Source organism: Pan troglodytes, chromosome 11 (genome assembly GCF_028858775.2).
Source record: "Pan troglodytes isolate AG18354 chromosome 11, NHGRI_mPanTro3-v2.0_pri, whole genome shotgun sequence".
Lineage (NCBI taxonomy): Eukaryota > Metazoa > Chordata > Mammalia > Primates > Hominidae > Pan > Pan troglodytes.
This window is the reverse complement of record NC_072409.2, coordinates 40,905,100-40,931,015: the sequence shown is the minus strand read 5'-3', so window position 1 is coordinate 40,931,015 and position 25,916 is coordinate 40,905,100. Positions and strand designations below refer to the sequence as shown.

At 43.2% G+C, this 25,916-nt stretch overlaps 2 protein-coding genes across 3 annotated transcripts in view; one reads left to right on the top strand and one right to left on the bottom strand.

The window, feature by feature from the left end:
• The window catches only part of TMOD1 (tropomodulin 1), a 100,087-nt gene extending 78,952 nt beyond the window's left edge, over positions 1-21,135 (top strand). Inside the window, exons 9-10 of the mRNA XM_003312195.5 lie at positions 11,166-11,310; positions 19,514-21,135. Coding sequence (XP_003312243.2) covers positions 11,166-11,310; positions 19,514-19,578 — 210 coding nt within the window. The 3' untranslated portion in view covers positions 19,579-21,135. The remainder of the gene's footprint in view (positions 1-11,165; positions 11,311-19,513) is intronic.
• The window catches only part of TSTD2 (thiosulfate sulfurtransferase like domain containing 2), a 33,328-nt gene continuing 27,374 nt past the window's right edge, over positions 19,963-25,916 (bottom strand). Inside the window, exons 8-11 of one of the 2 annotated variants that reach the window (XM_054658340.2) lie at positions 25,365-25,523; positions 24,609-24,747; positions 23,822-23,871; positions 19,963-22,650 (exon numbers count right to left, since the gene is read on the bottom strand). In XM_054658340.2, the coding sequence (XP_054514315.1) occupies positions 22,576-22,650; positions 23,822-23,871; positions 24,609-24,747; positions 25,365-25,523 (423 nt within the window). In that variant the 3' untranslated portion in view covers positions 19,963-22,575. The remainder of the gene's footprint in view (positions 22,651-23,821; positions 23,872-24,608; positions 24,748-25,364; positions 25,524-25,916) is intronic. The other variant, XM_520137.7, reaches the window with a different exon arrangement.

Here is a 25,916-nt window from a genome sequence, read left to right as displayed (position 1 = left end):
AAGGGAGGGAGGGAGGGAACAGAGAGATCCCTTGTACTCTATGCAGTTTAGGTGGGAACTGTAGTTTTGTATCACAGCAAGGATAGTAACATTTATAAGGTCAAGATACGAAATATTTCCATCACAGGGACCTCTCATATTCCCCTTTTGTAGCCAAGTTCACTTGTCTCTTCCTCCTGCCTCCTTAACCCCAGGCAACCACTAACCTGTTTTCCATTTTAATATTTTGTCATTTAAAGAATGTTATATATATAATGTTATCTAAATGAAAATCATACATTATGTAACCATTTTGGACTGGCTTTTTTTTTTCACTTGGCATAATTCTTTTATTTTATTTTATTTATTTCTTTTTTCTTTTTTTTTTTATTATACTTTAAGTTTTAGGGTACATGTGCACATTGTGCAGGTTAGTTACATATGTATACATGTGCCATGCTGGTGCGCTGCACCCACTAACTCGTCATCTAGCATTAGGTATATCTCCCGATGCTATCCCGCCCCCCTCCCCCCACCCCACAACAGTCCCCAGAGTGTGATATTCCCCTTCCTGTGTCCATGTGATCTCATTGTTCAATTCCCACCTATGAGTGAGAATATGCGGTGTTTGGTTTTTTGTTCTTGCGATAGTTTACTGAGAATGATGATTTCCAATCTCATCCATGTCCCTACAAAGGACATGAACTCATCATTTTTTATGGCTGCATAGTATTCCATGGTGTATATGTGCCACATTTTCTTAATCCAGTCTATCATAGATGGACATTCGGGTTGGTTCCAAGTCTTTGCTATTGTGAATAATGCCGCAATAAACATACGTGTGCAGGTGTCTTTATAGCAGCATGATTTATAGTCCTTTGGGTATATACCCAGTAATGGGATGGCTGGGTCAAATGGTATTTCCAGTTCTAGATCCCTGAGGAATCGCCACACTGACTTCCACAATGGTTGAACTAGTTTACAGTCCCACCAACAGTGTAAAAGTGTTCCTATTTCTCCACATCCTCTCCAGCACCTGTTGTTTCCTGACTTTTTAATGATTGCCAGTCTAACTGGTGTGAGATGGTATCTCATTGTGGTTTTGATTTGCATTTATCTGACGGCCAGTGATGATGAGCATTTTTTCATGTGTTTTTTGGCTACATAAATGTCTTCTTTTGAGAAGTGTCTGTTCATGTCCTTCGCCCACTTTTTGATGGGGTTGTTTGTTTTTTTCTTGTAAATTTGTTTGAGTTCATTGTAGATTCTGGATATTAGCCCTTTGTCAGATGAGTAGGTTGCGAAAATTTTCTCCCATTTTGTAGGTTGCCTGTTCACTCTGATGGTAGTTTCTTTTGCTGTGCAGAAGCTCTTTAGTTTAATTAGATCCCATTTGTCCATTTTGGCTTTTGCTGCCATTGCTTTTGGTGTTTTAGACATGAAGTCCTTGCCCATGCCTATGTCCTGAATGGTAATGCCTAGGTTTTCTTCTAGGGTTTTTATGGTTTTAGGTCTAACGTTTAAGTCTTTAATCCATCTTGAATTGATTTTTGTAGAAGGTGTAAGGAAGGGATCCAGTTTCATCTTTCTACATATGGCTAGCCAGTTTTCCCAGCACCATTTATTAAATAGGGAATCCTTTCCCCATTGCTTGTTTTTGTCAGGTTTGTCAAAGATCAGATAGTTGTAGATACGCGGCGTTATTTCTCAGGGCTCTGTTCTGTTCCATTGATCTATATCTCTGTTTTGGTACCAGTACCATGCTGTTTTGGTTACTGTAGCTTTATAGTATAGTTTGAAGTCAGGTAGTGTGATGCCTCCAGCTTTGTTCTTTTGGCTTAGGATTGACTTGGCGATGCAGGCTCTTTTTTGGTTCCATATGAACTTTAAAGTAGTTTTTTCCAATTCTGTGAAGAAAGTCATTGGTAGCTTGATGGGGATGGCATTGAATCTGTAAATTACCTTGGGCAGTATGGCCATTTTCACGATATTGATTCTTCCTACCCATGAGCATGGAATGTTCTTCCATTTGTTTGTATCCTCTTTTATTTCCTTGAGCAGTGGTTTGTAGTTCTCCTTGAAGAGGTCCTTCACATCCCTTGTAAGTTGGATTCCTAGGTATTTTATTCTCTTTGAAGCAATTGTGAATGGGAGTTCACTCATGATTTGGCTCTCTGTTTGTCTGTTATTGGTGTATAAGAATGCTTGTGATTTTTGTACATTGATTTTGTATCCTGAGACTTTGCTGAAGTTGCTTATCAGCTTAAGGAGATTTTGGGCTGAGACAATGGGGTTTTCTAGATATACAATCATGTCGTCTGCAAACAGGGACAATTTGACTTCTTCTTTTCCTAATTGAATACCCTTTATTTCCTTCTCCTGCCTAATTGCCCTGGCCAGAACTTCCAACACTATGTTGAATAGGAGTGGTGAGAGAGGTCATCCCTGTCTTGTGCCAGTTTTCAAAGGGAATGCTTCCAGTTTTTGCCCATTCAGTATGATATTGGCTGTGGGTTTGTCATAGATAGCTCTTATTATTTTGAAATACGTCCCATCAATACCTAATTTATTGAGAGTTTTTAGCATGAAGGGTTGTTGAATTTTGTCAAAGGCTTTTTCTGCATCTATTGAGATAATCATGTGGTTTTTGTCTTTGGCTCTGTTTATATGCTGGATTACATTTATTGATTTGCGTCTATTGAACCAGCCTTGCATCCCAGGGATGAAGCCCACTTGATCATGGTGGATAAGCTTTTTGATGTGCTGCTGGATTCGGTTTGCCAGTATTTTATTGAGGATTTTTGCATCAATGTTCATCAAGGATATTGGTCTAAAATTCTCTTTTTTTGTTGTGCCTCTGCCTAGCTTTGGTATCAGAATGATGCTGGCCTCATGAAATGAGTTAGGGAGGATTCCGTCTTTTTCTATTGATTGGAATAGTTTCAGAAGGAATGGTACCAGTTCCTCCTTGTACCTCTGGTAGAATTCGGCTGTGAATCCATCTGGTCCTGGACTCTTTTTGGTTGGTAAGCTATTGATTATTGCCACAATTTCAGCTCCTGTTGTTGGTCTATTCAGAGATTCAACTTCTTCCTGGTTTAGTCTTGGGAGAGTGTATGTGTCCAGGAATTTATCCATTTCTTCTAGATTTTCTAGTTTATTTGCATAGAGGTGTTTGTAGTATTCTCTGATGGTAGTTTGTATTTCTGTGGGATCGGTGGTGATATCCCCTTTATCATTTTTTATTGCGTCTATTTGATTCTTCTCTCTTTTTTTCTTTATTAGTCTTGCTAGTGGTCTATCAATTTTGTTGATCCTTTTAAAAAACCAGCTCCTGGATTCATTAATTTTTTGAAGGGTTTTTTGTGTCTCTATTTCCTTCAGTTCTGCTCTGATCTTAGTTATTTCTTGCCTTCTGCTAGCTTTTGAATGTGTTTGCTCTTGCTTTTCTAGTTCTTTTAATTGTGATGTTAGGGTGTCAATTTTGGATCTTTCCTGCTTTCTCCTGTGGGCATTTAGTGCTATAAGTTTCCCTCTACACACTGCTTTGAATGTGTCCCAGAGATTCTGGTATGTTGTGTCTTTGTTCTCGTTGGTTTCAAAGAACATCTTTATTTCTGCCTTCATTTCGTTATGTACCCAGTAGTCATTCAGGAGCAGGTTGTTCAGTTTCCATGCAGTTGAGCAGTTTTGAGTGAGATTCTTAATCCTGAGTTCTAGTTTGATTGCACTGTGGTCTGAGAGATAGTTTGTTATAATTTCTGTTCTTTTACATTTGCTGAGGAGAGCTTTACTTCCCAGTATGTGGTCAATTTTGGAATAGGTGTGGTGTGGTGCTGAAAAAAATGTATATTCTGTTGATTTGGGGTGGAGAGTTCTGTAGATGTCTATTAGGTCCGCCTGGTGCAGAGCTGAGTTCAATTCCTGGGTATCCTTGTTGACTTTCTGTCTCGTTGATCTGTCTAATGTTGACAGTGGGGTGTTAAAGTCTCCTATTATTAATGTGTGGGGGTCTAAGTCTCTCTGTAGGTCACTCAGGACTTGCTTTATGAATCTGGATGCTCCTGTATTGGGTGCATATATATTTAGGATAGTTAGCTCTTCTTGTTGAATTGATCCCTTTACCATTATGTAATGGCCTTCTTTGTCTCTTTTGATCTTTGTTGGTTTAAAGTCTGTTTTATCAGAGACTAGGATTGCAACCCCTGCCTTTTTTTGTTTTCCATTTGCTTGGTAGAGCTTCCTCTATCCTTTTATTTTGAGCCTATGTGTGTCTCTGCAAGTGAGATGGGTTTCCTGAATACTGCACACTGATGGGTCTTGACTCTTTATCCAATTTGCCAGTCTGTGTCTTTTAATTAGAGCATTTAGTCCATTTACATTTAAAGTTAATATTGTTATGTGTGAATTTGATCCTGTCATGATGATGTTAGCTGGTTATTTTGCTCGTTAGTTGATGCAGTTTCTTCCTAGTCTTGATGGTCTTTACATTTTGGCATGATTTTGCAGCGGCTGGTACCAGTTGTTCCTTTCCATGTTTAGTGCTTCCTTCAGGAGCTCTTGTAAGGCAGGCCTGGTGGTGACAAAATCTCTCAGCATTTGCTTGTCTGTAAAGGATTTTATTTCTCCTTCACTTATGAAGCTTAGTTTGGCTGGATATGAAATTCTGGGTTGAAAATTCTTTTCTTTAAGAATGTTGAATATTGGCCCCCACTCTCTTCTGGCTTGTAGGGTTTCTGCCAAGAGATCCGCTGTTAGTCTGATGGGCTTCCCTTTGAGGGTAACCCGACCTTTCTGTCTGGCTGCCTTTAACATTTTTTCCTTCATTTCAACTTTGGTGAATCTGACAATTATGTGTCTTGGAGTTGCTCTTCTCGAGGAGTATCTTTGTGGCGTTCTCTGTATTTCCTGAATCTGAATGTTGGCCTGCCTTGCTAGATTGGAGAAGTTCTCCTGGATAATATCCTGCAGAGTGTTTTCCAACTTGGTTCCATTCTCCCCATCACTTTCAGGTACACCAATCGGACGTAGATTTGGTCTTTTCACATAGTCCCATATTTCTTGGAGGCTTTGCTCATTTCTTTTTATTATTTTTTCTCTAAAGTTCCCTTCTTGCTTCATTTCATTCATTTCATCTTCCATTGCTGATACCCTTTCTTCCAGTTGATCACATCGGCTCCTGAGGCTTCTGCATTCTTCACGTAGTTCTCAAGCCTTGGTTTTCAGCTCCATCAGCTCCTTTAAGCACTTCGCTGTATTGGTTATTCTAGTTATACATTCTTCTAAATTTTTTTCAAAGTTTTCAACTTCTTTGCCTTTGGTTTGAATGTCCTCCCGTAGCTCAGAGTAATTTGATCGTCTGAAGCCTTCTTCTCTCAGCTCGTCAAAGTCATTCTCCATCCAGCTTTGTTCCGTTGCTGGTGAGGAACTGCGTTCCTTTGGAGGAGGAGAGGTGCTCTGCGTTTTAGAGTTTCCAGTTTTTCTGTTCTGTTTTTTCCCCATCTTTGTGGTTTTATCTACTTTTGGTCTTTGATGATGGTGATGTACAGATGGGTTTTTGGCGTGGATGTCCCTTCTGTTTGTTAGTTTTCCTTCTAACAGAGAGGACCCTCAGCTGCAGGTCTGTTGGAAAACCCTGCTGTGTGACGTGTCAGTGTGCCCCTGCTGGGGGGTGCCTCCCAGTTAGGCTGCCCGGGGGTCAGGGGTCAGGGACCCACTTGAGGAGGCAGTCTGCCCGTTCTCAGATCTCCAGCTGCGTGCTGGGAGAACCACTGCTCTCTTCAAAGCTGTCAGACAGGGACATTTAAGTCTGCAGAGGTTACTGCTGTCTTTTTGTTTGTCTGTGCCCTGCCCCCAGAGGTGGAGCCTACAGAGGCAGGCAGGCCTCCTTGAGCTGTGGTGGGCTCCACCCAGTTCGAGCTTCCCGGCTGCTTTGTTTACCTAATCAAGCCTGGGCAATGGCGGGCGCCCCTCCCCCAGCCTCGCTGCCGCCTTGCAGTTTGATCTCAGACTGCTGTGCTAGCAATCAGCGAGATTCCGAGGGCGTAGGACCCTCCGAGCCAGGTGTGGGATATAGTCTCGTGGTGGGCCGTTTTTTAAGCCCATCGGAAAAGCGCAGTATTCGGGTGGGAGTAACCCGATTTTCCAGGTGCCGTCCGTCACCCCTTTCTTTGACTCAGGGAACTCCCTGACCCCTTGCGCTTCCCAAGTGAGGCAATGCCTCACCCTGCTTCGGCTCGCGCACGGTGCACGCGCCCACTGACCTGCGCCCACTGTCTGGCACTCCCTAGTGAGATGAACCTGGTACCTCAGATGGAAATGCAGAAATCACCGGTCTTCTGCGTCGCTCACACTGGGAGCTGTAGACCGGAGCTGTTCCTATTCGGCCATCTTGGCTCCTCCCCCACACTTGGCATAATTCTATGGAGATTCATCCAAGTTGTTGCATGTACCAATAGTTTGCTCTTTTTCACTGGTGAGTAGTATTCCATGGTGTGGATGTACCAGGGTTTGTTTGACCACTCACCTGTTGAAGGGCGTCTGGGTTGTTTCCAGGTTTGTCTATTACATATAAAGCTGCTATAAACATTCATGTACAGATTTTATGTAAACATATGTTTTAATTTCTCTGGGATACATACCCAGGAGTCCAATTGCATTTTTAAAAAACTCAACTCTTGCGCACAGTGTGCCATTTTCTAGACCCACCAGTAGTTTATGAGTGAGCCAGTTTCTCTACATTCTCACCAACGTTTGGTGTTGTTGCTAATTTTTATTTTAGAGATTTTGATAGGTATGTAGTGATATCTCATTGTGATTTTGATTTGCATTTCTGTGCTAGGTCATGATGTTGAACATCTTGTCATGTGATTATCTGCAATATGTACATCCTCTTCAGTGAATGTCTCTTCATATCCTTTCCCCATTTTCTAATTGTTTTTTTTTTTTTACTGTGGAGTTTTTTTCTAATTGACACGTACTTCAAACGCCACACAATTCATCCTTTTAAAATTCAGTGGGTTTTGATGTATTCATAAGGCTCTGCAACCATCACCACTATCTAATTCTAGAAAATTTTTATCACTCAAAAAAGAAACACTGTACCCATTAGCTCTCATTCTGCTTTTATCCCCTCCCCCAGCCCCTGGCAACCACTAACCTCCTTTCCATCGCTATGGATTTGCCTCATCTAGACATTTCATATCAATGGAATCATACAATATATGGCCTTTGTGTCTGGCTTCTTTCATTTAGCATAATGTTTTCCAGGGTCATTCGTGTTGTATAATAGCACGTATCAGAACTTTATTCCCTTTCTGACTGAATAATACTCCACTGTAAGGATCTACCACGTGGTGTGTATCCATTCATCAGATGATGGACATTTGGGTTGTTTCTTCTTTTGGCTATTCTGAATAATGCTGTTATGAGCATTCATGAACAAGTTTTTTGTGTGGACTTATGTTTTTATTTATTTTCCACCCAAGAGTGGAATTGCTGGGTCATATGGTAGCTCTATGTTTAACTTTTTCAGGAACTGACAAACTGTCTTTCAAAGCAGCTGCACCATTTTATATTCCCACCAGCAATGTATGAGGGTGCCACTTTCTCCACATTCTGGTCAACATTTGTTACTGTCTGTCTTTTCTATTATAGTAATCTTGGTGTGTGTGAAGTGGAATCTCATTGTGGTTTGATTTGCATTTTCTGAATTATTAATGATGAGCACTTTTTCATATATTTATTTGTCATTTTTATCTTTACAGAAGTGTCTATTCAAATCCTTTGCTTATTTATAAATTGTGTTTTTACTGTTGAGTTCTAATAGTTCTTTATATATTCATATTTAAATCCTATATCTACCAAATATCTTTACAAATATCAATACAAAATATTTTTCCCATTCTTTGTGTTGTCTTTTCACTTTCTTGTGTCTGTTGAAGCACAAAAGTTTTAAATTTTGATGAAGTGTAACATCTATTTTTTCTTTTGTTGTTTGTGCTTTAGGTGTTACATCTAAAAAACCATTGCCAAGGTTACAAAAAAGTTACACCTATGTTTTCATCATAGTTTCATAGTTTTAGCACTTACATTTAGGCCTCTGATCTATTTTGAGTTAATTTTTATGTATTGTGTGTAGTGTCTAAATTCGTTCTTTTGCATGTGGATATCTAGTTGTCTCATCACCATTTCTTGAGAAGATAATTTTTCCTCATTGAATTGTCTTGATGTTCTTTTTGAGAAGAAATTGTCTATAGATGTATGGGTTTATTTCTGGACTCCCGATTCTATTCCATTCATCTATATATCTACCTTATGCCAGTACCACAAAGTCTTAATTACTGTAGCTTTGTAGCAATTTTGAAATCAGGAAATGTGAGTTCTCCAACTTTGTCCCTCTTTTTCAAGACTGTTTTGGCTATTCTGGGTTCCTTTCATTTTCATGTGAGTTTTAGGATCAGCTTGTCTATTTCTGGAAAAAAAAAAGGCAGCTGGAGTTTTGATAAGGATGGCATTGATTCTTTTAATCAATTTGGTAATATTGCAATATTAACAATATTAAGTCTTCTGATCCATGAAGACTTAAGATCCATGGGATGTTTTTTATATTTATTTAGGTCTTATTTAATGTATTTCAGTGTTGTTTTGTAGTTTTCAATATATAAGTCTTTACTTCTTTTGTTAGAAATAAATCTAACAAAAGAAGTTAGAATTAGTATTTTATTCTTTTTGGCCAAGCGCAGTGGCTCACGCCTATGATCCCAGAACTTTGGCCAAGGCAGGTGGATCACCTGAGTTCAGGAGTTTGAAAGCAGCCTGGCCAACATGGCAAAACCCTGTCTCTACTAAAAATACAAAAATTAGCCACGTATGGTGGCATGCGCCTGTAATCCCAGCTACTCAGGAGGCTGAGGCAGGAGAATTGCTTGAACCCAGGAGGCAGAGGTTGTGGTGAGCCAAGATTGCACCACTGCACTCCAGCCTGAACAACAAGAGTGAGACTCTGTCTCAAAAAAAAAAAAAAAAAAAAAAAGAAGAAGAATTAATATTTTTTATATTATTATAAATTGAATTATTCTCTCAGGTTCATTTTCAGATTGCTTATTGCTAGTGTATAGAAGTACAACTGATTTTTGTGTATTGATCTTATATTCTGTAATTTTGCCAAACTCACTAATTTTTTTTTTTTTTTTTTTGAGACAGTCTCATTCTGTTGCCAGGCTGGAGTGCAGTGGCGCGATCTCTGCTCACTGCAACCTCTGCCTCCCGGGTTCTCCTGCCTCAGCCTCCCGAGTATCTGGGACTACAGGTGTGCGCCACCACGCCCAGCTACTTTTTGTATTTTTTTTTTTTAGTAGAGACAGTGTTTCACCACGTTGGCCAGGATAGTCTTGATTTCTTGACCTCGTGATCCACCCGCCTCGGCCTCCCAAAGTGCTGGGATTACAGGCGTGAGCCACTGTGCCCGGCCGGAACTCACTAATTTTGTGTAGGGGTGTGTGTGTATTCCTTAGAATTTTCTATATACAACATTATATCATCTGCAAATACAGATAGTTTTACTTTGTCCTTTGCAGTCTGGAAGCATTTTATTTATTTTTCTTGCTTAATTATCCTGTCTAGACCCCCCAGTAAAATGTTGGTGAGAGCAAACATCCTTATCTTGTTCCTAATCTTGGAGGGAAAGCTTTCAGTCTTTAACTATTAAGTATGATGTTAGCTTTCTGTCTTTTACCTCCTGTTTAAGATTATATTTATGTTTTATTATTTTATTATATATGGTAATAGAAAATCCAAACAATACAATAAGATATAAAGAAGGAAACAAAAACTTTCTCCCCAAATCCCACCATTATCAATATACTTAAAAGTTTTTTTTCTGCATTATGTATATATATGGAAAATATAGACAACTTTACATACAAATCGTCTATTTTGTGACCAGGGTTTTTTTTTCTTTTTTTTCTTTCCATTCAATATTGGTTCATGGCCATCTTTACATGCTATGGCCAAGGATTTGCACCATCATTTTAGAGCTGCCCACATTCTATTTAGTATGGTTGAACTGTCATTTATCTGAGCAACTCTCTATGAATTCTTTTTTTTTCAATTTTTATTTATTTTTTGTTTTTTGGAGACAGAGTCTCGCTCTGTTGCCTGGGCTGGAGGGCAGTGGCACAATTTCGGCTCGCTGCAAACTCTGCCTCCCGGGTTCAAGCCATTCTCCTGCCTCAGCCTCCCAAGTAGCTGGGACTACAGGTGCCTGCCATCACACCTGGCTATTTTTTTTGTATTTTTAGTAGAGACAGGGTTTCACCATGTTGCCCAGGGTGGTCTCAAACTCCTTAGCTCAGGCAAACTGCCCACCTCCGCCTCCCAAAGTGCTAGGATAACAGGCATGAGCCACCACGCCTGGCCTCTTAAGAAATTGTTTCCCTTTTCCTGGCACTATTATAACTGAGACTGTGATGAACATCCTCATCATATCCTTCCCAACATTGTTGGGTCTTTCTGTTTTTTTTTTTTTCTGATTTTTTTTCTTTATATCTTTGTCAGATGATCACTATAGATTTGGGGGCAGGAAACTATTAATAATATGATCAGAATTGGGCTTTAGAAAGCTAACTTTGGCATTGTCAACTTACCATGTGATCTTGGGAAAACCTTTTTTCCTTCTCCGGGCCTCAATTTTTTCATTCATAATTTGAAGAGACTAAATTACTGGTTATCAGACTTGGGTGCATATTGAAATCTCCTGGGAAGTTTTTAAAAACACAGCCATCAGAGTCCCACTCCCCAGAGATTCTGATTCAGGTAGTATGGGGTATAGCCCGGACAGCAGGGTTTTAAAAGTCTCCTTAGGACTAGATGATTGAATGTCCTCCTTCAAATACTCTTCTGTCATGGAGCTCTTACTTGGGCACCTGCTCAGAGAGAGGCTGTTGTAAAGCAGTGAAAAGATCTGTTCTTGGCATCCAGCAGACCTGAATTTGAATCCCAGCTCATTTGCTCCTGGCCGTGTGACCTTTCAACTTCTCTAAACTTCCATTTCCCTACTCTTGGAGAGGAGGCTAAAATCCCCTCCCACTACTCAAGAGTTTCTGCAGGTAGAGGTGGTTTAGGCACTGTACACGTGGAATGAGTGGTGATTTTATTTTTTATTTTTTATTTTTTCTTGACTAAAGAGCCAGCCCCTGGGCAACAAAGTGGAAATGGAGATTGTGAGCATGTTGGAAAAAAACGCAACACTTCTCAAATTCGGCTACCACTTTACCCAGCAAGGACCCCGGCGTCGGGCATCCAACGCAATGATGAACAACAATGACCTTGGTGAGTAGAAATATGCTTCCTGCCCTGCCCGCAGTCCTGTTATTCCCTCCACCTGTGCTGGGGATGTCAGGGAAAATTCTGTAGATGCCTCTCCGTGTCTTCTTGAGCCTTGATTTTCACATTGATCGCGTCTTCCTTGTTTTCTGTGTTTGTACCTCATCTTCACCCTGGACTACGAGCTCCTTGACTTCAGGAGCTAAGGCTGAGTCCTCTCCTCCTCAAAGCACAGCTCAGCACAGGCTGGGCCCAGAGCACGCTTAAGTGTGTTTGCAGAAGGAACTGAAATTTGGGAGGGCACAAGTCTCGCCGGGAGTATTTTCCTCTTCTGAATACCCTTTTCTGAACTCATAGCGTCCTCTCCAGGTCACACAGTCTAGATTTAGCCCCAAATCCCAAAACTACCTTCCAATAGGACTACCAAAATCTGAGCCTAGGAGACTTCACATTGATTTTAAGGTAAAAGTTGAAAATGTCAACTTCATAGTAAAGTAAAAGTAGGGTATATTAATGTAATCTCAATTAAAGGCATAGTTTGTTTTTTTCTAAAAGGAAAAATTATTATGAAGGAGACATTATCAGGAAATTTTAAAAAATAAAAAATTAAGAAAATGAAAATATCACAATATTTTTTGATAATGAACACTTATATACCTATATGAACAAATAGGTATATAAGTCAACTGAATGAAAAGTTTGAGCAATCATGATCTTACTTGCAGATGCCGGTTGTTCACAAGCTCTGTGTAGTTATTGCTTATGTATATTCCTGCTGGCTGCCAAAAAAGAATTTGATCTAGCATTCAACAAAGGGAGCATGACTGACAAGGCTATAGGAAAACAAGACGGGGAAAAAAAACAAGAAAAGCAGTAGGTCTATATCATTAACATGAATGATGATTATATTGAGCCCTGAGTTTCCTAGAACCAAGACAGCAGGAAGCCAAGCCAAGTTACATTATTCTTATCACAGAAGGGAAGGAAGCATAATGAGTTTGAAAAAAAAAAAAGGAAAGCCTCTTTCTGGGACTACATTGTGAAATAAACTTGTGTTTTAAAGGACAGCATCTTCAGTGAGTTTCTCATCAGATTCAAACCTGCTCTACACAATGGTTTCCAACCCTCGATAAAATGCAAAGAGCCTAATATGAATGCTCCACTCAAAGTATGTCACTTCCTGGTGATTTATCTGAGGCCAGGTCACTACCTGGAAGCCCTCGAAGAACAGAGATGAGTGTGTAGGAGTGAATGCTCAAGGCAGGTGTGCACAGACCCCACATGCATAGATAACCACAGGATTACACACACACACACACACACACACACACACTTTAGATCGAGTTATTAAATTCCACAAACATATACCAAAATTCTATAGGTTCCTGCTTGTAAGGATGTCACAGCCCAGGAGCTATTCATTCATTGCTCACTGCAAATGCCACTATTTTCTAGAGCCTCGGGTTTAGAAAAGCCCATTTTTTAAAATGTGTGCAGAGTCTTGGTTTATGAGAAGTATCCTTACTTGAAATAAAATAAGAACAAACACAAATAAGAATCATAATTATTACATCATCTCACAGATGTCATAGCTAAACTGAATGGTTGGAGAAGGCCAGCAGCTGTGATCTGGCTGCAGTACCAGCACGGAGAAGCCTTGCGTTTCTATTCTATATGCAATAATCTCATATTTGTTTCCCCCTCAGTTAAGTTTCTTCTGTGCCCCTTGGCTCCTATCTCTGGGCTAACCCAGTTTTTGTCCTCCAATGGCATGATGGTCTGGAGGTCTTGTTTCTGGGGATAGAGGCTCTAGATGAGCAGAGGTCACAGGTGCTGCAGGGGGATACCAGCATCATCTAGGAGTTGGACAAAATGGCCTTTGAAAACTCTCCCAGTCCTGTGAATCTGAGAGTCCAAAATTCAGGCCTGACTCCCATCACCAAGAACTTTCAGAGGCCATTGTAAGAATGTAGGATGGTAGAACCAGAAGGACTTAGAGCTTATCCCTCCAGTTCCCTTAGAAAGAAACTGGAGCCTGGGGTGGGGGTAGGGGGTCTAGGCAGCAGCTCAGTCAGGTCACACCAGCTGTTAGTGACAGCAAGCATTTTCTGGGCAACTTTTGTGTGCCTAGGACTGTGCTAGGTGATATCAGAGGTAGCAGAAAGGCTACCTCTGACTGAAGAAGCTTTATAACCTTTTAGGGGGAAAAAAAAGACTCAAAGGCATGCCTAAAAATTCAAGAATGCCTACAAATTCTATCTAAACAAAGTGAGGAAATGATTTATTGAGACAGAGGCCAGTTAGGCAAAGCATGCTGGTTGGGGATGGGGCTTTAGCCAGCCTTGAAAGGAAGAGATAGGTTGATGGAGGAGGTCTAGAGGCATCCCTCTGGGGGTTCTAGGAGTATTAGGAAGTAGTGCTGGGGGTACAAAGGAGAGACAGAAGGATCTAAAAGGATTGGAGGAACTGTTAAAAGGAGTTAGACCTAGGAGGAAAAATGAGTTCACAAAGTAGGAAGGGAAGGGCATTCCAAGCAGAGGGAACAGCATGAGCAAAGGCAGGACAGTTGAAAGTATATGGGATGTTCACAAGGAATGGGGCTGGGTAGGGGTGGCTGCAGCCCAAGGCCTTTAATGTCAAGCTCAGGGGCCTGGCGATGGAAGCAGGTGGGAAGCAGAGACCGTGGCAGTTTCCTGGACGGTGATGCCAGGTGATAAAATTGGGCCTCTGGGTTACCCCAGGGAACTGTGGGCAGCTGCTCCCTTGGGGTTTCCTACAGAAGGAATTAGAGATGAATCATCTCAGTGATTACAGGGAACAGAGTGCTACTTGGTGATGTAGGATCTCTAGCTTTAAAATGAAATTTGCGCCCATCTGCTAATTTTTGTAAGAGAAATGTTTGTTATGGCAGTGCCTCAGCTTCCTCCTGACTTTACAACAGATTATTTGCATCCTACGTTAATGCCGCAGTGAAGCAGACAGACTTCATGTTTTCCAACTGAATATTTGTATCGTAAAAGCCTCCTGCCAGCTCCTCCTTGGGACTGAGGCTGTTAGCAGGCCTGGCAGCAGGGAGCACAGATTGGGAAGGGAGCAGGCCTCTCAGGCCTCCTGCTCATTCTCACCTGCCTCTGCTGGCTCTTTGCCCATGGCTGGGGCCTCTGCAGTACTTGGGCTCCTCCTTGGGGGACATTCAGTCCCCAAGGCTATGAGGACAGCGACTGGCTCTGCAGACAGGCGGTATGCCCAGGATGCATCCTGACCAGTGCGTCTTCGGTCCTCCCCACCCTGTGCACCAAGCTCTAAACAGAGCGTTCTGTGAGTGCAGGGCGCCAGGGAGGAGCCGAGCTGTGGATCCCATCTGCGTTTTCCCACAGCAATACCTCAGATGACTGTCATCTCCACACTATTTATAGCAAAGAGCCAGGCCAAGCATGGCACTCAGGTCCTCTAAATCTGCCACTGCAGCTCTCTCCACTTAGCAAAATCTGAATTGCAGCCTGTGAGTTAAGACAGTTGTGTGGGTTGGGGTATCGTGTGGAGGGAGAGTAACGTGTTTAAAAGCAGAAAACATCCCTTCCTGGGAGTCACCATTTTACAGTATTCTCAGGGAAGACCTTTGCAGCAAGCAGCCCAGACATAGCACACTGCAAAGCAATTTCTAAAAAAAATTTATTTTATTGTCAGTTGACAATTTGTAATTGTATATATTTATGTGATACAAAGTGCTGTTATGATTTATGAATACAATGTGGAAAAATTAAATTAAGTGAATTAGCGTATCATCACCTCAAATACTTTTTGTGGTGAGAACGTTTATTTTTAGCAATTTTGAAATGTATAATACACTATTATTAGCTATATTCACCATGCTGTGTAACAGAGCTTTATAAAACACCTTATTCCTCTTGTCCAACTGAGATTTTTGTATCCTGTGGCCATTATCTCCCCATTTCCCACCCATAGCTTCTGTAATGACAGTTTTACTCCCTGCTTCTATGAGGTCAATTGTTTTAGATTCCACATATAATTTGTCTTTTTGTGCCTGGCTTATTTCACTTAGTATAATGTTCTCCAATTCCATTCATGTAGTTGCAAATGAACAAATTTCCTTTTTTTTTTTTCTTTAAAGAAAAGGCTGAATCGTACTCCATTGTGCATATATCCCCCAGTTTCTTTATCCATTCTTGTTGATAGACACTTAGGTTGATTCCTTATTTTGGGTATTGTGAATGATGCTGCAATGAACATGGAGTGAAACATCTTTTCAACTGATTTTAATATTTTGGGTAAATATCCAGAAGTGGGATTGCTGGATCCCAAATCAGTTTCATCATAGTCCCCCAAACCTATCTCAGAAAAGGCAGCCAGGTACGGTGGCTCACACCTGTAATCCCAGCACTTTGGGAGGCCAAGGCAGGCGGATCACCTGAGGTCAGGAGTTTGAGACCAGCCTGGCCAACATGGTGAAACCCTGTCTCTACTAAAAATACAAAAAATTAGCCGGGCATGGTGGTAGGCGCCTGTAATCCCAGCTCCTTGGGAGGCTGAGGCAGGAGAATCGCTTGAACCCGAGAGGCAGAAATTGCAGTGAGCCGAGACCACACCATTGCACTTCAGTGTGGGCAACAAGAAAACTCCATCAAAAAAAAAAAGAAGAAAAAAAGAAAAGGCTACTCCTTTCCTCACAGCCACCCAAGCCAGAAATCTGGGCCTGTTCCTAGACGCTGCCTCCACCCCAGCCAGCCAGTCACCTCCTTGCCAATCCCAGTGTCCTGCCGTGTATGTTGAGCCCTCGTCACAGTCATCTCCTCCAACATCCTCAGGCCCCCAGCTCCTCCAGGGCAGGCACCCCTGGCACTCATCCCAAGCCTCCTTCCAAAGCCTGCCTTGTCACCCCTCCACTTAGAACCCTCACTTGCCTCCCATTGCTCTCAGTCAGGCCCCTTGAAATGACTCCCAAGTCTCTTAATAATAGCTGACTCTTACATGGCACTTACTGTGTGTTAGAGACTGTTCTGAATACTTCCCATCTCACTAGCTCATGTAGTCCTCCCCACAACCAGGTGAGACAGGTGCTATTGTTATCCACACTTTACAAGAAGGAAACAGAAGTCTAGAGAAGTAGGTAATTAACATTACCCACAATCCGTGGGCAGGACCGGGATTTGAATTGGCAATGTGGCTCCAGTGCCTGCGTGCTCCACATTGGGAGATGATCCCATCAGGAGGTCGTCTCTTGACCTCTCCAACAAGCCATCCCTTTGCCATGTTACTACCATTCCAGGTAGCCTGAGTGCCCCCAAGTGACCAAGGAAAAGCTTACCCTTAGAGGGTCGTTACTCCCAATGCCCCCCACCTTCCCATCCTCTACCTTTTCGTTGTTTAAAATTCAGCTGACCTGTTAGTTGCCACCTGGGAAGGTCTGACCACTTCATTCTTTATGCCTCTCATACCTCAGAGAGCTGCCAGGGCATCTCTAATACTTCATATTTCTCAAACAGTAGTTCTCAAACATTGTATATCTTCGTCCCTGTTATACTGTGTCTTTACTTCTGATTCTTGTGCTTGGCACACAGCACTCAGTACATGCTGCCGAATATTTAAATGAATAGAAACTGCTTTCCAAAAACATGATGGAAATGTTCAAATTTGGCAAGAAGTGGCAGAGGAGTTCAAGCAGCAGATGGAGGTTGATCTGGACGACTGGAGAGCCCTTCTGGCATTCACAATAAAAGGAGTCTCTGGCTCTTGCAATAAGCAGTGAAGAGTTTTTTAAAGAAAGTAAAGACCAGACAGAATTGAAGGAGGATATTGGGAGACCCAGCTTTTACTCCCAGTTTTGTGACTTATTCGTAACTTGGAATAAGTTACTTCCCTCTCCTGGTCTCAACTTCCTTCATCATTAAAAAGGGAAAAAAAAAATACCTGAATAAATGGATGCCTTTCTCTTCTCTCCATCCAGTCCCTGAAAAAGCCAGTGCCAGGGGGCCGGGTGGGGTGGCTCACGCCTGTAATCCCAGCACTTTGGGAGGCCGAGGCAGGCAGATCATGAGGTCAGGAGATCAAGACCATCCTGGCCAACATGGTGAAACACTGTCTCTACTAAAAATACAAAAAATTAGCTGGGCGTGGCAGCGCATGCCTGTAGTCCCAGCTACTCGGGAGGCTGAGGCAGGACAATTGCTTGAACTCGGGAGGTGGAGAGTGCAGTGAGCCAAGATCGGGCCACTGCACTCCAGCCTGGCAACGGAGCAAGACTCCGTCTCAAAAAAAAAAAAAAGGCAAGCCAGTGCCAGGGGAACCATGCACACACACACACAGATCCGGCCCAGTGGACACAATGAGGGCAAGTAATGGAAAATAACCCCCCCCACCAAGCTATAGGGTCCTTTCTGTTCCCTCAACCATGGGCCAGGGACTTGGATTTCAGTCCTGGCTCTGCTGCCAGCTCTCAGGGACTGGGGCTCTTTTCTTCTGCAGGGAGAAGGAGCTAATCCTCCCTGTGAGAATCAGATGCGATATGGATATGGAAACCCTACCCACACAAGGCTCAAGTCTACTGAGGGAGGCACTGGACTGAGGCTCAAGATGAGTCAAAAGTCTTGGTTTTAGCTGGGTGCGGTGGCTCATGCCTGTAATCCCAGCACTTTGAGAGGCTGAGGCGGGGGGGATCACTTGAGGTCAGGAGTTCGAGACCAGCCTGGCCAACATGGTGAACCCCCATCTCTACTAAAAACACAAAAATTAGACGGGTGTGGCAGCGGGCGCCTGTAATGCTAGCTACTCAGGAGGCTGAAGCAGGAGAATTGCTTGAACCTGGGAGGCGAGGTTGCAGTGGGCCAAGATTGCGCCACTGCACTCCAGTCTGTGTGACAGAGTGAAACTCCATCTCAAAAAAAAAAAAAAAAAAAAAAAAAAAAAAAGGCTTGGTCCTGTCTGGTACTAGCTTTATTGCTTTAAGCAAGAAATATACCCTCTCTGCCATACTTTCCTCATCCATAAAATGGGAATGGTAACTAACATTCCAGCAGCGTTGGAGGGGCTCCGATGAGGCAATGAGGATGGCCCTGGTGGGCATGCCTGCACAGCTACTATGGAGATGCTTAAAAGTCTGGTTCATGTAAACTCTTTGGTCACGTTGAGCAAACCTCTTGTGCTCTTTGGGTTTTGGTTTTTGTCCCCTCACATCTACCCCCAAGAAGTTGGACATTCTGATCATCTAAGGAACTGGGCTGGCCCCACTCCCTTGTGGGTCTGCTTTGTATGGCCAGTGTCATGCACAAGCTGATTCGGTTTTTGTTGCAGCTCGTATTCATCGATCTGGTGGCTGCAGGTCTACCGCCTCAGCTCGGGAACCTGAAGACATCTAAGTATAGACGGACTTTTTTTCCCTCCACCATAGCTTCGTGTCTCTGCCAACACCAGCAGGCCTCTCGACTGCCACCTACTGGCTCTACAGACCTCTTTGACCTTTCTCTTGTGGCTGATAGAGCTTGCTGCTTGGTCTTATCTGCAGACACTACAATTAATTTCAAAACACTCTCCCTTGTTACAACAAACAGAGCCCCTCCTGCCCCTCCCTGCATCTTCATCATCCTCTAAGCTAACGTCTCCAGCCTGCAACCTCCTGGCTAGTGCCTTCCTCTTCATGGCATCTAACTACTTTGTCACTTGAACAGTGTTGAGCATAACTGTCTTGCCCCCGGGGAAAATGGCAAGGTTAAACATAAGGGGATACAGATACTGCAGGGTAATCTTTCGGGTGGAAACTCTCGTTTATATAGGCAGGAGGTAGGCCAGGAGCTCCCAGACATAGCTGGGGGAAATGTTTCCACCTGGTTAAGACCCTAATCTCATTAAGAAGACTGACTAAACTTTTAACTCTTATCTGAACCCCGGAGTAAAGATCTTCAACTGGAGCTTCTGTAAGCAAAGAAAATAGCCGACTTATAACGTGGGACTGTGTGGTCAGCCACTTAGCAGATATCTATGAATGAATTTCCACTACCACAGACCCTCATCAATGAACACTGACAGACTGGAGGGCTGTTGTACAACTCACACATACTGTCCTTTCAAAACAACAGACTTCAGACTCTGTTAACAAACCAATCAGTGCGAGGTTTCACAGTGCTTTCTCAGCAACAGTGCTGGTCCCTGGTCTACAGGGAAAAGTGCCTTATATCTTATCTCCATTCCTTTCCAGTGAGGAAGAGGAGGCTTGCGGACCTGACTGGGCCCATCATTCCCAAGTGCCGGAGTGGTGTCTAGTGTGTGGCGGTGGAGACCATGCCTTTGAACTGGATGTGTTCTATTGATGACCTGTGCTCTGCAGGGGAAACCAGAAGGCAAAATGCTGGCAGCACGAAACCCTTTTGTGGTTCAGTTCTTTATGCACTAAGGTTTTAGGTTGACTAGTGGTTGTAGTTGAAAATTTTATAAAATACCGTTAATGTGAAGTTTTTCTTTAGTCACAGAAGTTGAGTCTGGTTATTATTTAAAAACTAGAAGCCCCCAAACCAGCAGATCTTACTGAAGATGATGTTCCGGCAGCAGCGACTTAGCCCCAGGAGCCCAGTTTCAATGGCCTTGCTGTGTGGTGTTTCAAGTGCATTTAAAATGTGTGACACAGAAACGGCACACTCTTCCACATGCTTTTGAAGTATTATAAAACACTTTATTACAAATTTGTCTTAGCTATTAGCAAATAAAACTGATTATCATTCTTTATTAACCCTCCTTGGAATTTTGAAAACCTCAAGATTAAAGTTGCCAAATTGATTACTGGATCCAGAACACAATTTTCCCCTCAGGACAGATAGACAGACTGAAGCCACCGAACTCTGCCAGGAGTCAACATGAGATTCCTTTTGCTGGATACGCAGAAATAATAGGAAAAAAACCAATGGTGAAATTTCAAGTTTCAAAAACCAACCTTTCATTACCAATCCCAGGCAACAAACATGTCCCTGAGTGTTCTTTAAGAACATTTGGGATTTATGTACAATTTAATACTAGAGTTAGAACTTTTTCCTTATTGAATGCCAACCTTATGATGGATGTGAAAATCTACGGCCAAATACTTGAAAACACCTTTCTATATTGCACAGTGGGCAAATGGCTTATGTGAGGTAAGACACTAGAGGGATAAATTTCCAGATCAACATGGCTATGGTATTTAGTAATGGCCCAGCTTAGAAACTTCAGCTACTGATCTCATCACTTATTAGACAAATTGCTGCTGACCTTACGCCTGTATATTAAGCCTCTGCAGGATGCAAGGACAATGGTGAAGAAACTCCAGATATCAAGGAATTGGGAAATCCTGGCCAAACCACCCCAAGATGATTATACTGAAATGTAGTATTAGTACTGCTGCCAGATCTCTTTTTAACATCATGTGCGTCTCTTGGGATCCAGCAAAAGTGTTAAGCCACAATGCCCTTGTGCCTTTTAATATACCACAGTGCCAGTTAAACTAATATTTTTGTTTGTTGCTTTTGGGAGTTATTTTCATTAGTGATTTCAGCAAATCTCATGATAAAGGACAAGGTCAAGAACTCCAGAGCACTGAGCAGAGAGGCTGGTGATGAAAAGGTGAAGGCCTGCGCACTGAACTGTAAGGCAGTGGGCAGTACAGGGTAACTGGAGGCGGGGCCAGGGCCTCAGCACTATGGAAGAGTGTCCACTGAGGCTGCACATGGCCCAGGAGTGGCACCATGTTGCAGGGACAACCATCCCCACTTGGCTTCTCCTTAAAACACAATTGCAGCTGCATTCTGCATTGCTGAAAACTGCAATATAATATTAAATCTGTTGGTCTATGTATGGCTGCGTATGTGTTTCTTGGAACCTGTGTGACAGGGACATGTGCCTGGCACACTGGCCAGAAGACTGGGCAGCCACCATGGCACTGCTGGATGACCTCAGTAAGAATGTGTCATGTATTCCAGGTGCTGATCTAAAAACTGTGGCTCAAATGTCACCGAGCTTATATGAAGCTCCCAGAGAGAACATTTAAAAGCTCAGAGAGTAAGTGCTGGGGAAAGCAGAGCTATTAGAGGAAATCTCTCACAGAAACGAAACCAAACCAACAGAAAAGGAAGAAGGCCACATCTTTAAGGCCACCTCTGCCTCTATCAGATGAGCTGCTGGTCTAGATCAGGGGCTGGCAAACTTTTCTGTAAAAGGCCAGACAGTAAATATTTCCGATTTTGCAGGCCACATAGTGTCTGTTGCAACTATTCAACTCTGCCATAGATCATGTGTAAAGGAATGGGTGTGGCTGTTCAATAAACTATACAGTTGACCCTTGAACAATATGGGTTTGAACTGCATGGCTGCACTTATATATGGATTTTTTTCAACCATACAGGTTGAAAATACAGTACTGGCAGGGGGCGAAACCTGCATACATGGAGGGCTGATTTATCACATACATGGGTTCTGTAGGGCCCACTGTGGGACTTGAGTATGCATTGGGTTTTTGTATACTCAGGCGTTCTGGAACTATCCTCCATGTATACCAAAGGATGGTTATTTCTACAAAAGCAGGAGGTAAGCCCAATGCACAGCTTGCAGATTCCCCTCAGGCGAGAGACAGAGGTTAAGGGTAGATGGCAGATGACCTAAGTGGCTTGTTTTAGGAGGCCACTCCCAGGGCCACAGCTTTCACGTATTTGCCACCAGGGTAGAAGGTCTGCTGACAAGGGCAATGACTACTAACAGCCCCAGCTGCATGGCACAGAAAGGGCATATGCTGTGGCCACCAGGCTCAGGCTCTATCCCTCAGCAGCTTTGGGATCCCATGCAGCTCACCTATTTTCTGTGCTCTAGCATCATCCAAATCAGAATGTCTCAGGTAAGTGGTAGACAACGTGACTCCTCCCCTCCCGCTGTGAAGTGTAGACGGCTGCCACGGTGGCAGTGGCCAGAACTGAAGTTCCCGATTTCTCTGTTTCTGCAGTCTTGCCATGCTTTCTTCTCTGTAAGTCACCCCAAACCTACTTTTACCGAGGGCCTGGGAAAATGCCAAAGGTGCTGCTCACATAAGCACTGGCCCATCCTCATCAGCATCAGGTCCTGGCTCTGGGCTCACAGGCTGTCGCACATGCTGCAAGAGTTCCCTAGGTATGCGTGGCCGTCGGGCTGTGCACTCGCATTCCTCTTTAAAGCTGTCTTGCATAGGGCCTGAAACTTTCCTGCTCCCTTTGTCTTGACATGTGACACAACAGGCTGTGAATCCTTGTCCTTGACAGGCAGTGCAGGTCAAAACGAGCTGGCGGCACTGGGGAGTAGAGCAGAGTTTATACTGGTCCCAGTGGGCTCCACAGTATGAACACTCTGAGGAGGAAGGAAAAGCCATCATTATAAACACATGCATTCACACACATGTGGACAGGCATTGCTCCCTTTGCTGACTAGAATCTCGTAGATCCTGTGGAACCCGGGGAAGGTTTCCAAATAGTAAGTCTTCTGTCTTCTAGCAGCAACAACTAACCACCACCCCCACCACCCAGCTTATTTTTTTGTGGGGGTGACTTCTCGTAACTGTCTGCTTCCAGTATTTACTGACTTTTTTTTCTTTTTTCCATCTAGAGAACAGGTGGTAACTCGATGGTAATGAAAGTTTCCCTCTCTCACCAGCTATTCCAAAGCTGGCCAACTACCTCCCAACCCCCTTGTTAAGTGGTCTTTTCCTCTTTGATTGTTCCCTTTTCCAGTGGGGACAACACACCTAAATACAGGCGATAACCCACCTACAGTGAACATGTGCAGTCCATACCCCTCTCTCCGAGGCCTGCGTCTCTCCTGCTGTTGCTAGGACACTTGACCATCTGATTCCTAAAACTCACACCATCTTCTTCACCTGTTTTTCCCTGATGACCTCCTGTTACTATTGATAACATCATTCTTCCTCACTTTTCCTTACCTTGCTTATCTAAGCTACCTCTGAGCCTTCTCTCTCTCCTTCATACTCACACGCAGGTACCCATCGAGTCCAGCCAATATAACCTCTGTAAAATCAAATCTACTCTTTCTACTTGTTTAGAATTTATACTCCATCTAGCTCCAAAACAGATCGAAGTAGTGATCAATAAGAGACAACTCAAAACCACTAAAATGAAAATAAGACCAAGAAAGTAGGAGAGGACAATCAAACGCAAATCTTACTCAAATGTGCATGCCACCTGGGTCCACAGAGAGCTACGAGTTCCTAAAATCATGTGTGCTATGGATTTACTTGGTAGTCTGGTGAAGACTATAGATCCTGGCCTAGAAAAACTTTTTTGAGACAGGGTCTTGCTGTGTCACCCAGGCTGGAGTACAGTGGCATGATTTAAACTCACTGCAACCTCAACCTCCCAAGCTCAAGCAATCCTCCTGCCTCAGCCTCCTGAGTATCTGGTACACACCACCATGCTCAGCTAATTTAAAAAAGTTTTTGTAGAGACATAGTGAGTTATGTTGCCCAGGCTGGTCTCAAACTCCAGGGCTCAAGTGATCCTCCTACCTTGGCCTCCAAAAGTGATGGGATTACAGGCATGAGCCTCTGTGCCTGACCTAGAAAAATATTTTTAAATGCATAAAATATGTAAGATTACAAAGGAAACCAACTATACAGAAATACAAAATATCAAAGTCTTTTTCAAAATCTGTAATATATAATAAGACGTGCCATTTATTAACACATTATGTATCAACTCTTAGTGGTGGGCCTAATAACTATTTTCATTTTGAAGCAGTGATGAGTATAAATACTATTTTGAGATATCTGAGGCAACTGGAACATGATATGAAAGTATTGTGAATCCTACTGAAGACAAAGTCACAGGTACATTAATACAACTGGTACTTTGTTGCCTACATTCATAACTAAAGGAAAAGCTTCATTTTAGTGAGGTGTTATTGAAAACAAAGATACAATTATTTTTCCATCCAAATTCGCAGAATCCCTGAAATCTATGTACCAATTCCAGGTTAAGAGCCCTGAATTAGCCCAGTAGTACAGCTCTTGGCAGGTAGACAGGCAGGCAGGGCAGGTGAGATGATCCCCATGTTAATGGGCTTGTCCAGCTAGCAATGGTGAAGCCAGGATCCCAACCCAGGCCTCCTGACTCCTGGGCTAGGGTTCTCTCAGCTCCACAGCTGGGAAAATGGTGGCACAATGTACTTATTTTCCCTGCTTATTCAGTGCTCAGTAATGAGCACTGGCCTGTCTTCCCTGTGTCATTTTTCTAGAATGGTGAACTGACAATGTGCTTCATTTCAGTTTGGGCTCTGAGCCTGTGCTGACCTACCTGACACCACATCACTGTTGTAGGACAGAGCATAGCGTTCATCAAAAACAAACAACTTCCCTTTGTAAAAGCCATCAGGAAACTCTTCCAGGTACTTGTGGATGCCACCCTTGAGCTGGAACACCTCCTTGCACACTCCCTAGGTGTGGAAAAACAACAGGAAATCTGAAGAGCCAGCAGAGACCTGTTAAGATGCTCACGGAAGAGCGGCGCATGGCGAGGAGTGCTGATGTAGAGGACTCATGGCCGCTGCTATCAGTCAGGGGCTCCTGGCTCCCACTGCGGGACACTGAGGAATTGCTGACCAAGGGGTCAAGGCACCAACTGGCCAGATCTTGCCTCCTAGGGGGATGGGTGATGACAGCAGGCAGGGCCTTCACCCTCTAGATCCTGGGAAGCCCAACTATTTTTGCTGCCCCCTAAATATAGGAAGACACCTGTTGGGACATGTAATGTTACTGAATTTGCTCTTCTCAGGATCAAGCAAAAGGATCAGGAAAAGGGAGATGTTAACTAATCTCTCCCTTTTACATCTGATGAGTCTCTATGACTGTTAAGTGTTTTTCATATCTTGAGATTAAAGACCCTCAGATTTTGTACTTACGAACTCCATGCTGGAGCCATATGAGGGGTGAAGGCATGCTTTGGCTGCCTGGGGGTGGGGAGTACTGGGGGCAGCGGACAGCTCCACGTAAGCTGCTGGTGGAGCTGCCTCCTTCACTGCCATGCCCACAGTGCCCCGGGGTGGTGGCTCACCTTGGCTTTGAGGTAGGCTGAACCCCGCTCACAACGGATGCCCCCGGTGCAGTACATCAGCACTCTCTTCTCTCTGAAAAGTTCTAGATTTTTGTCAACGTAGCTAGGGAAGTAACTGAATTTCCTGATGTCTGGGGCTAAGCAGCCTTGGAATCGTCCCTGTAACATAGGAGCAACAAAAGGAAAATTATCAGAAAAACATACCTGGTAGGAACAAAGGTTCTTTTTGTACCCAACAAACCCTACTTAGCAAAGAAGCCCCTGCCAGTTGCTAATCTCATCCCCACTCTGACCTTTCAACTTCAAGATCTCAACTTAAAACCGAGGCTGTGGGCTGTGGGTCACCTTCCCAGGGTCCTAAGGGGAACTGGAGAGGCTGCCCAAAGGCAACTTTGCAAGATCCTTGATACATGTCAAAGGCAGGCTCATGGGAGTCACAAAGTATATTAGGTGCCTAGATGCCTTTAATTCATATTTTCTTAGACTCTCTCACCAGATTTCTGAGTTTTAGGACTTGGGTTTTCTCTGAAGCTGCCAGTACTGGGAGGAGAT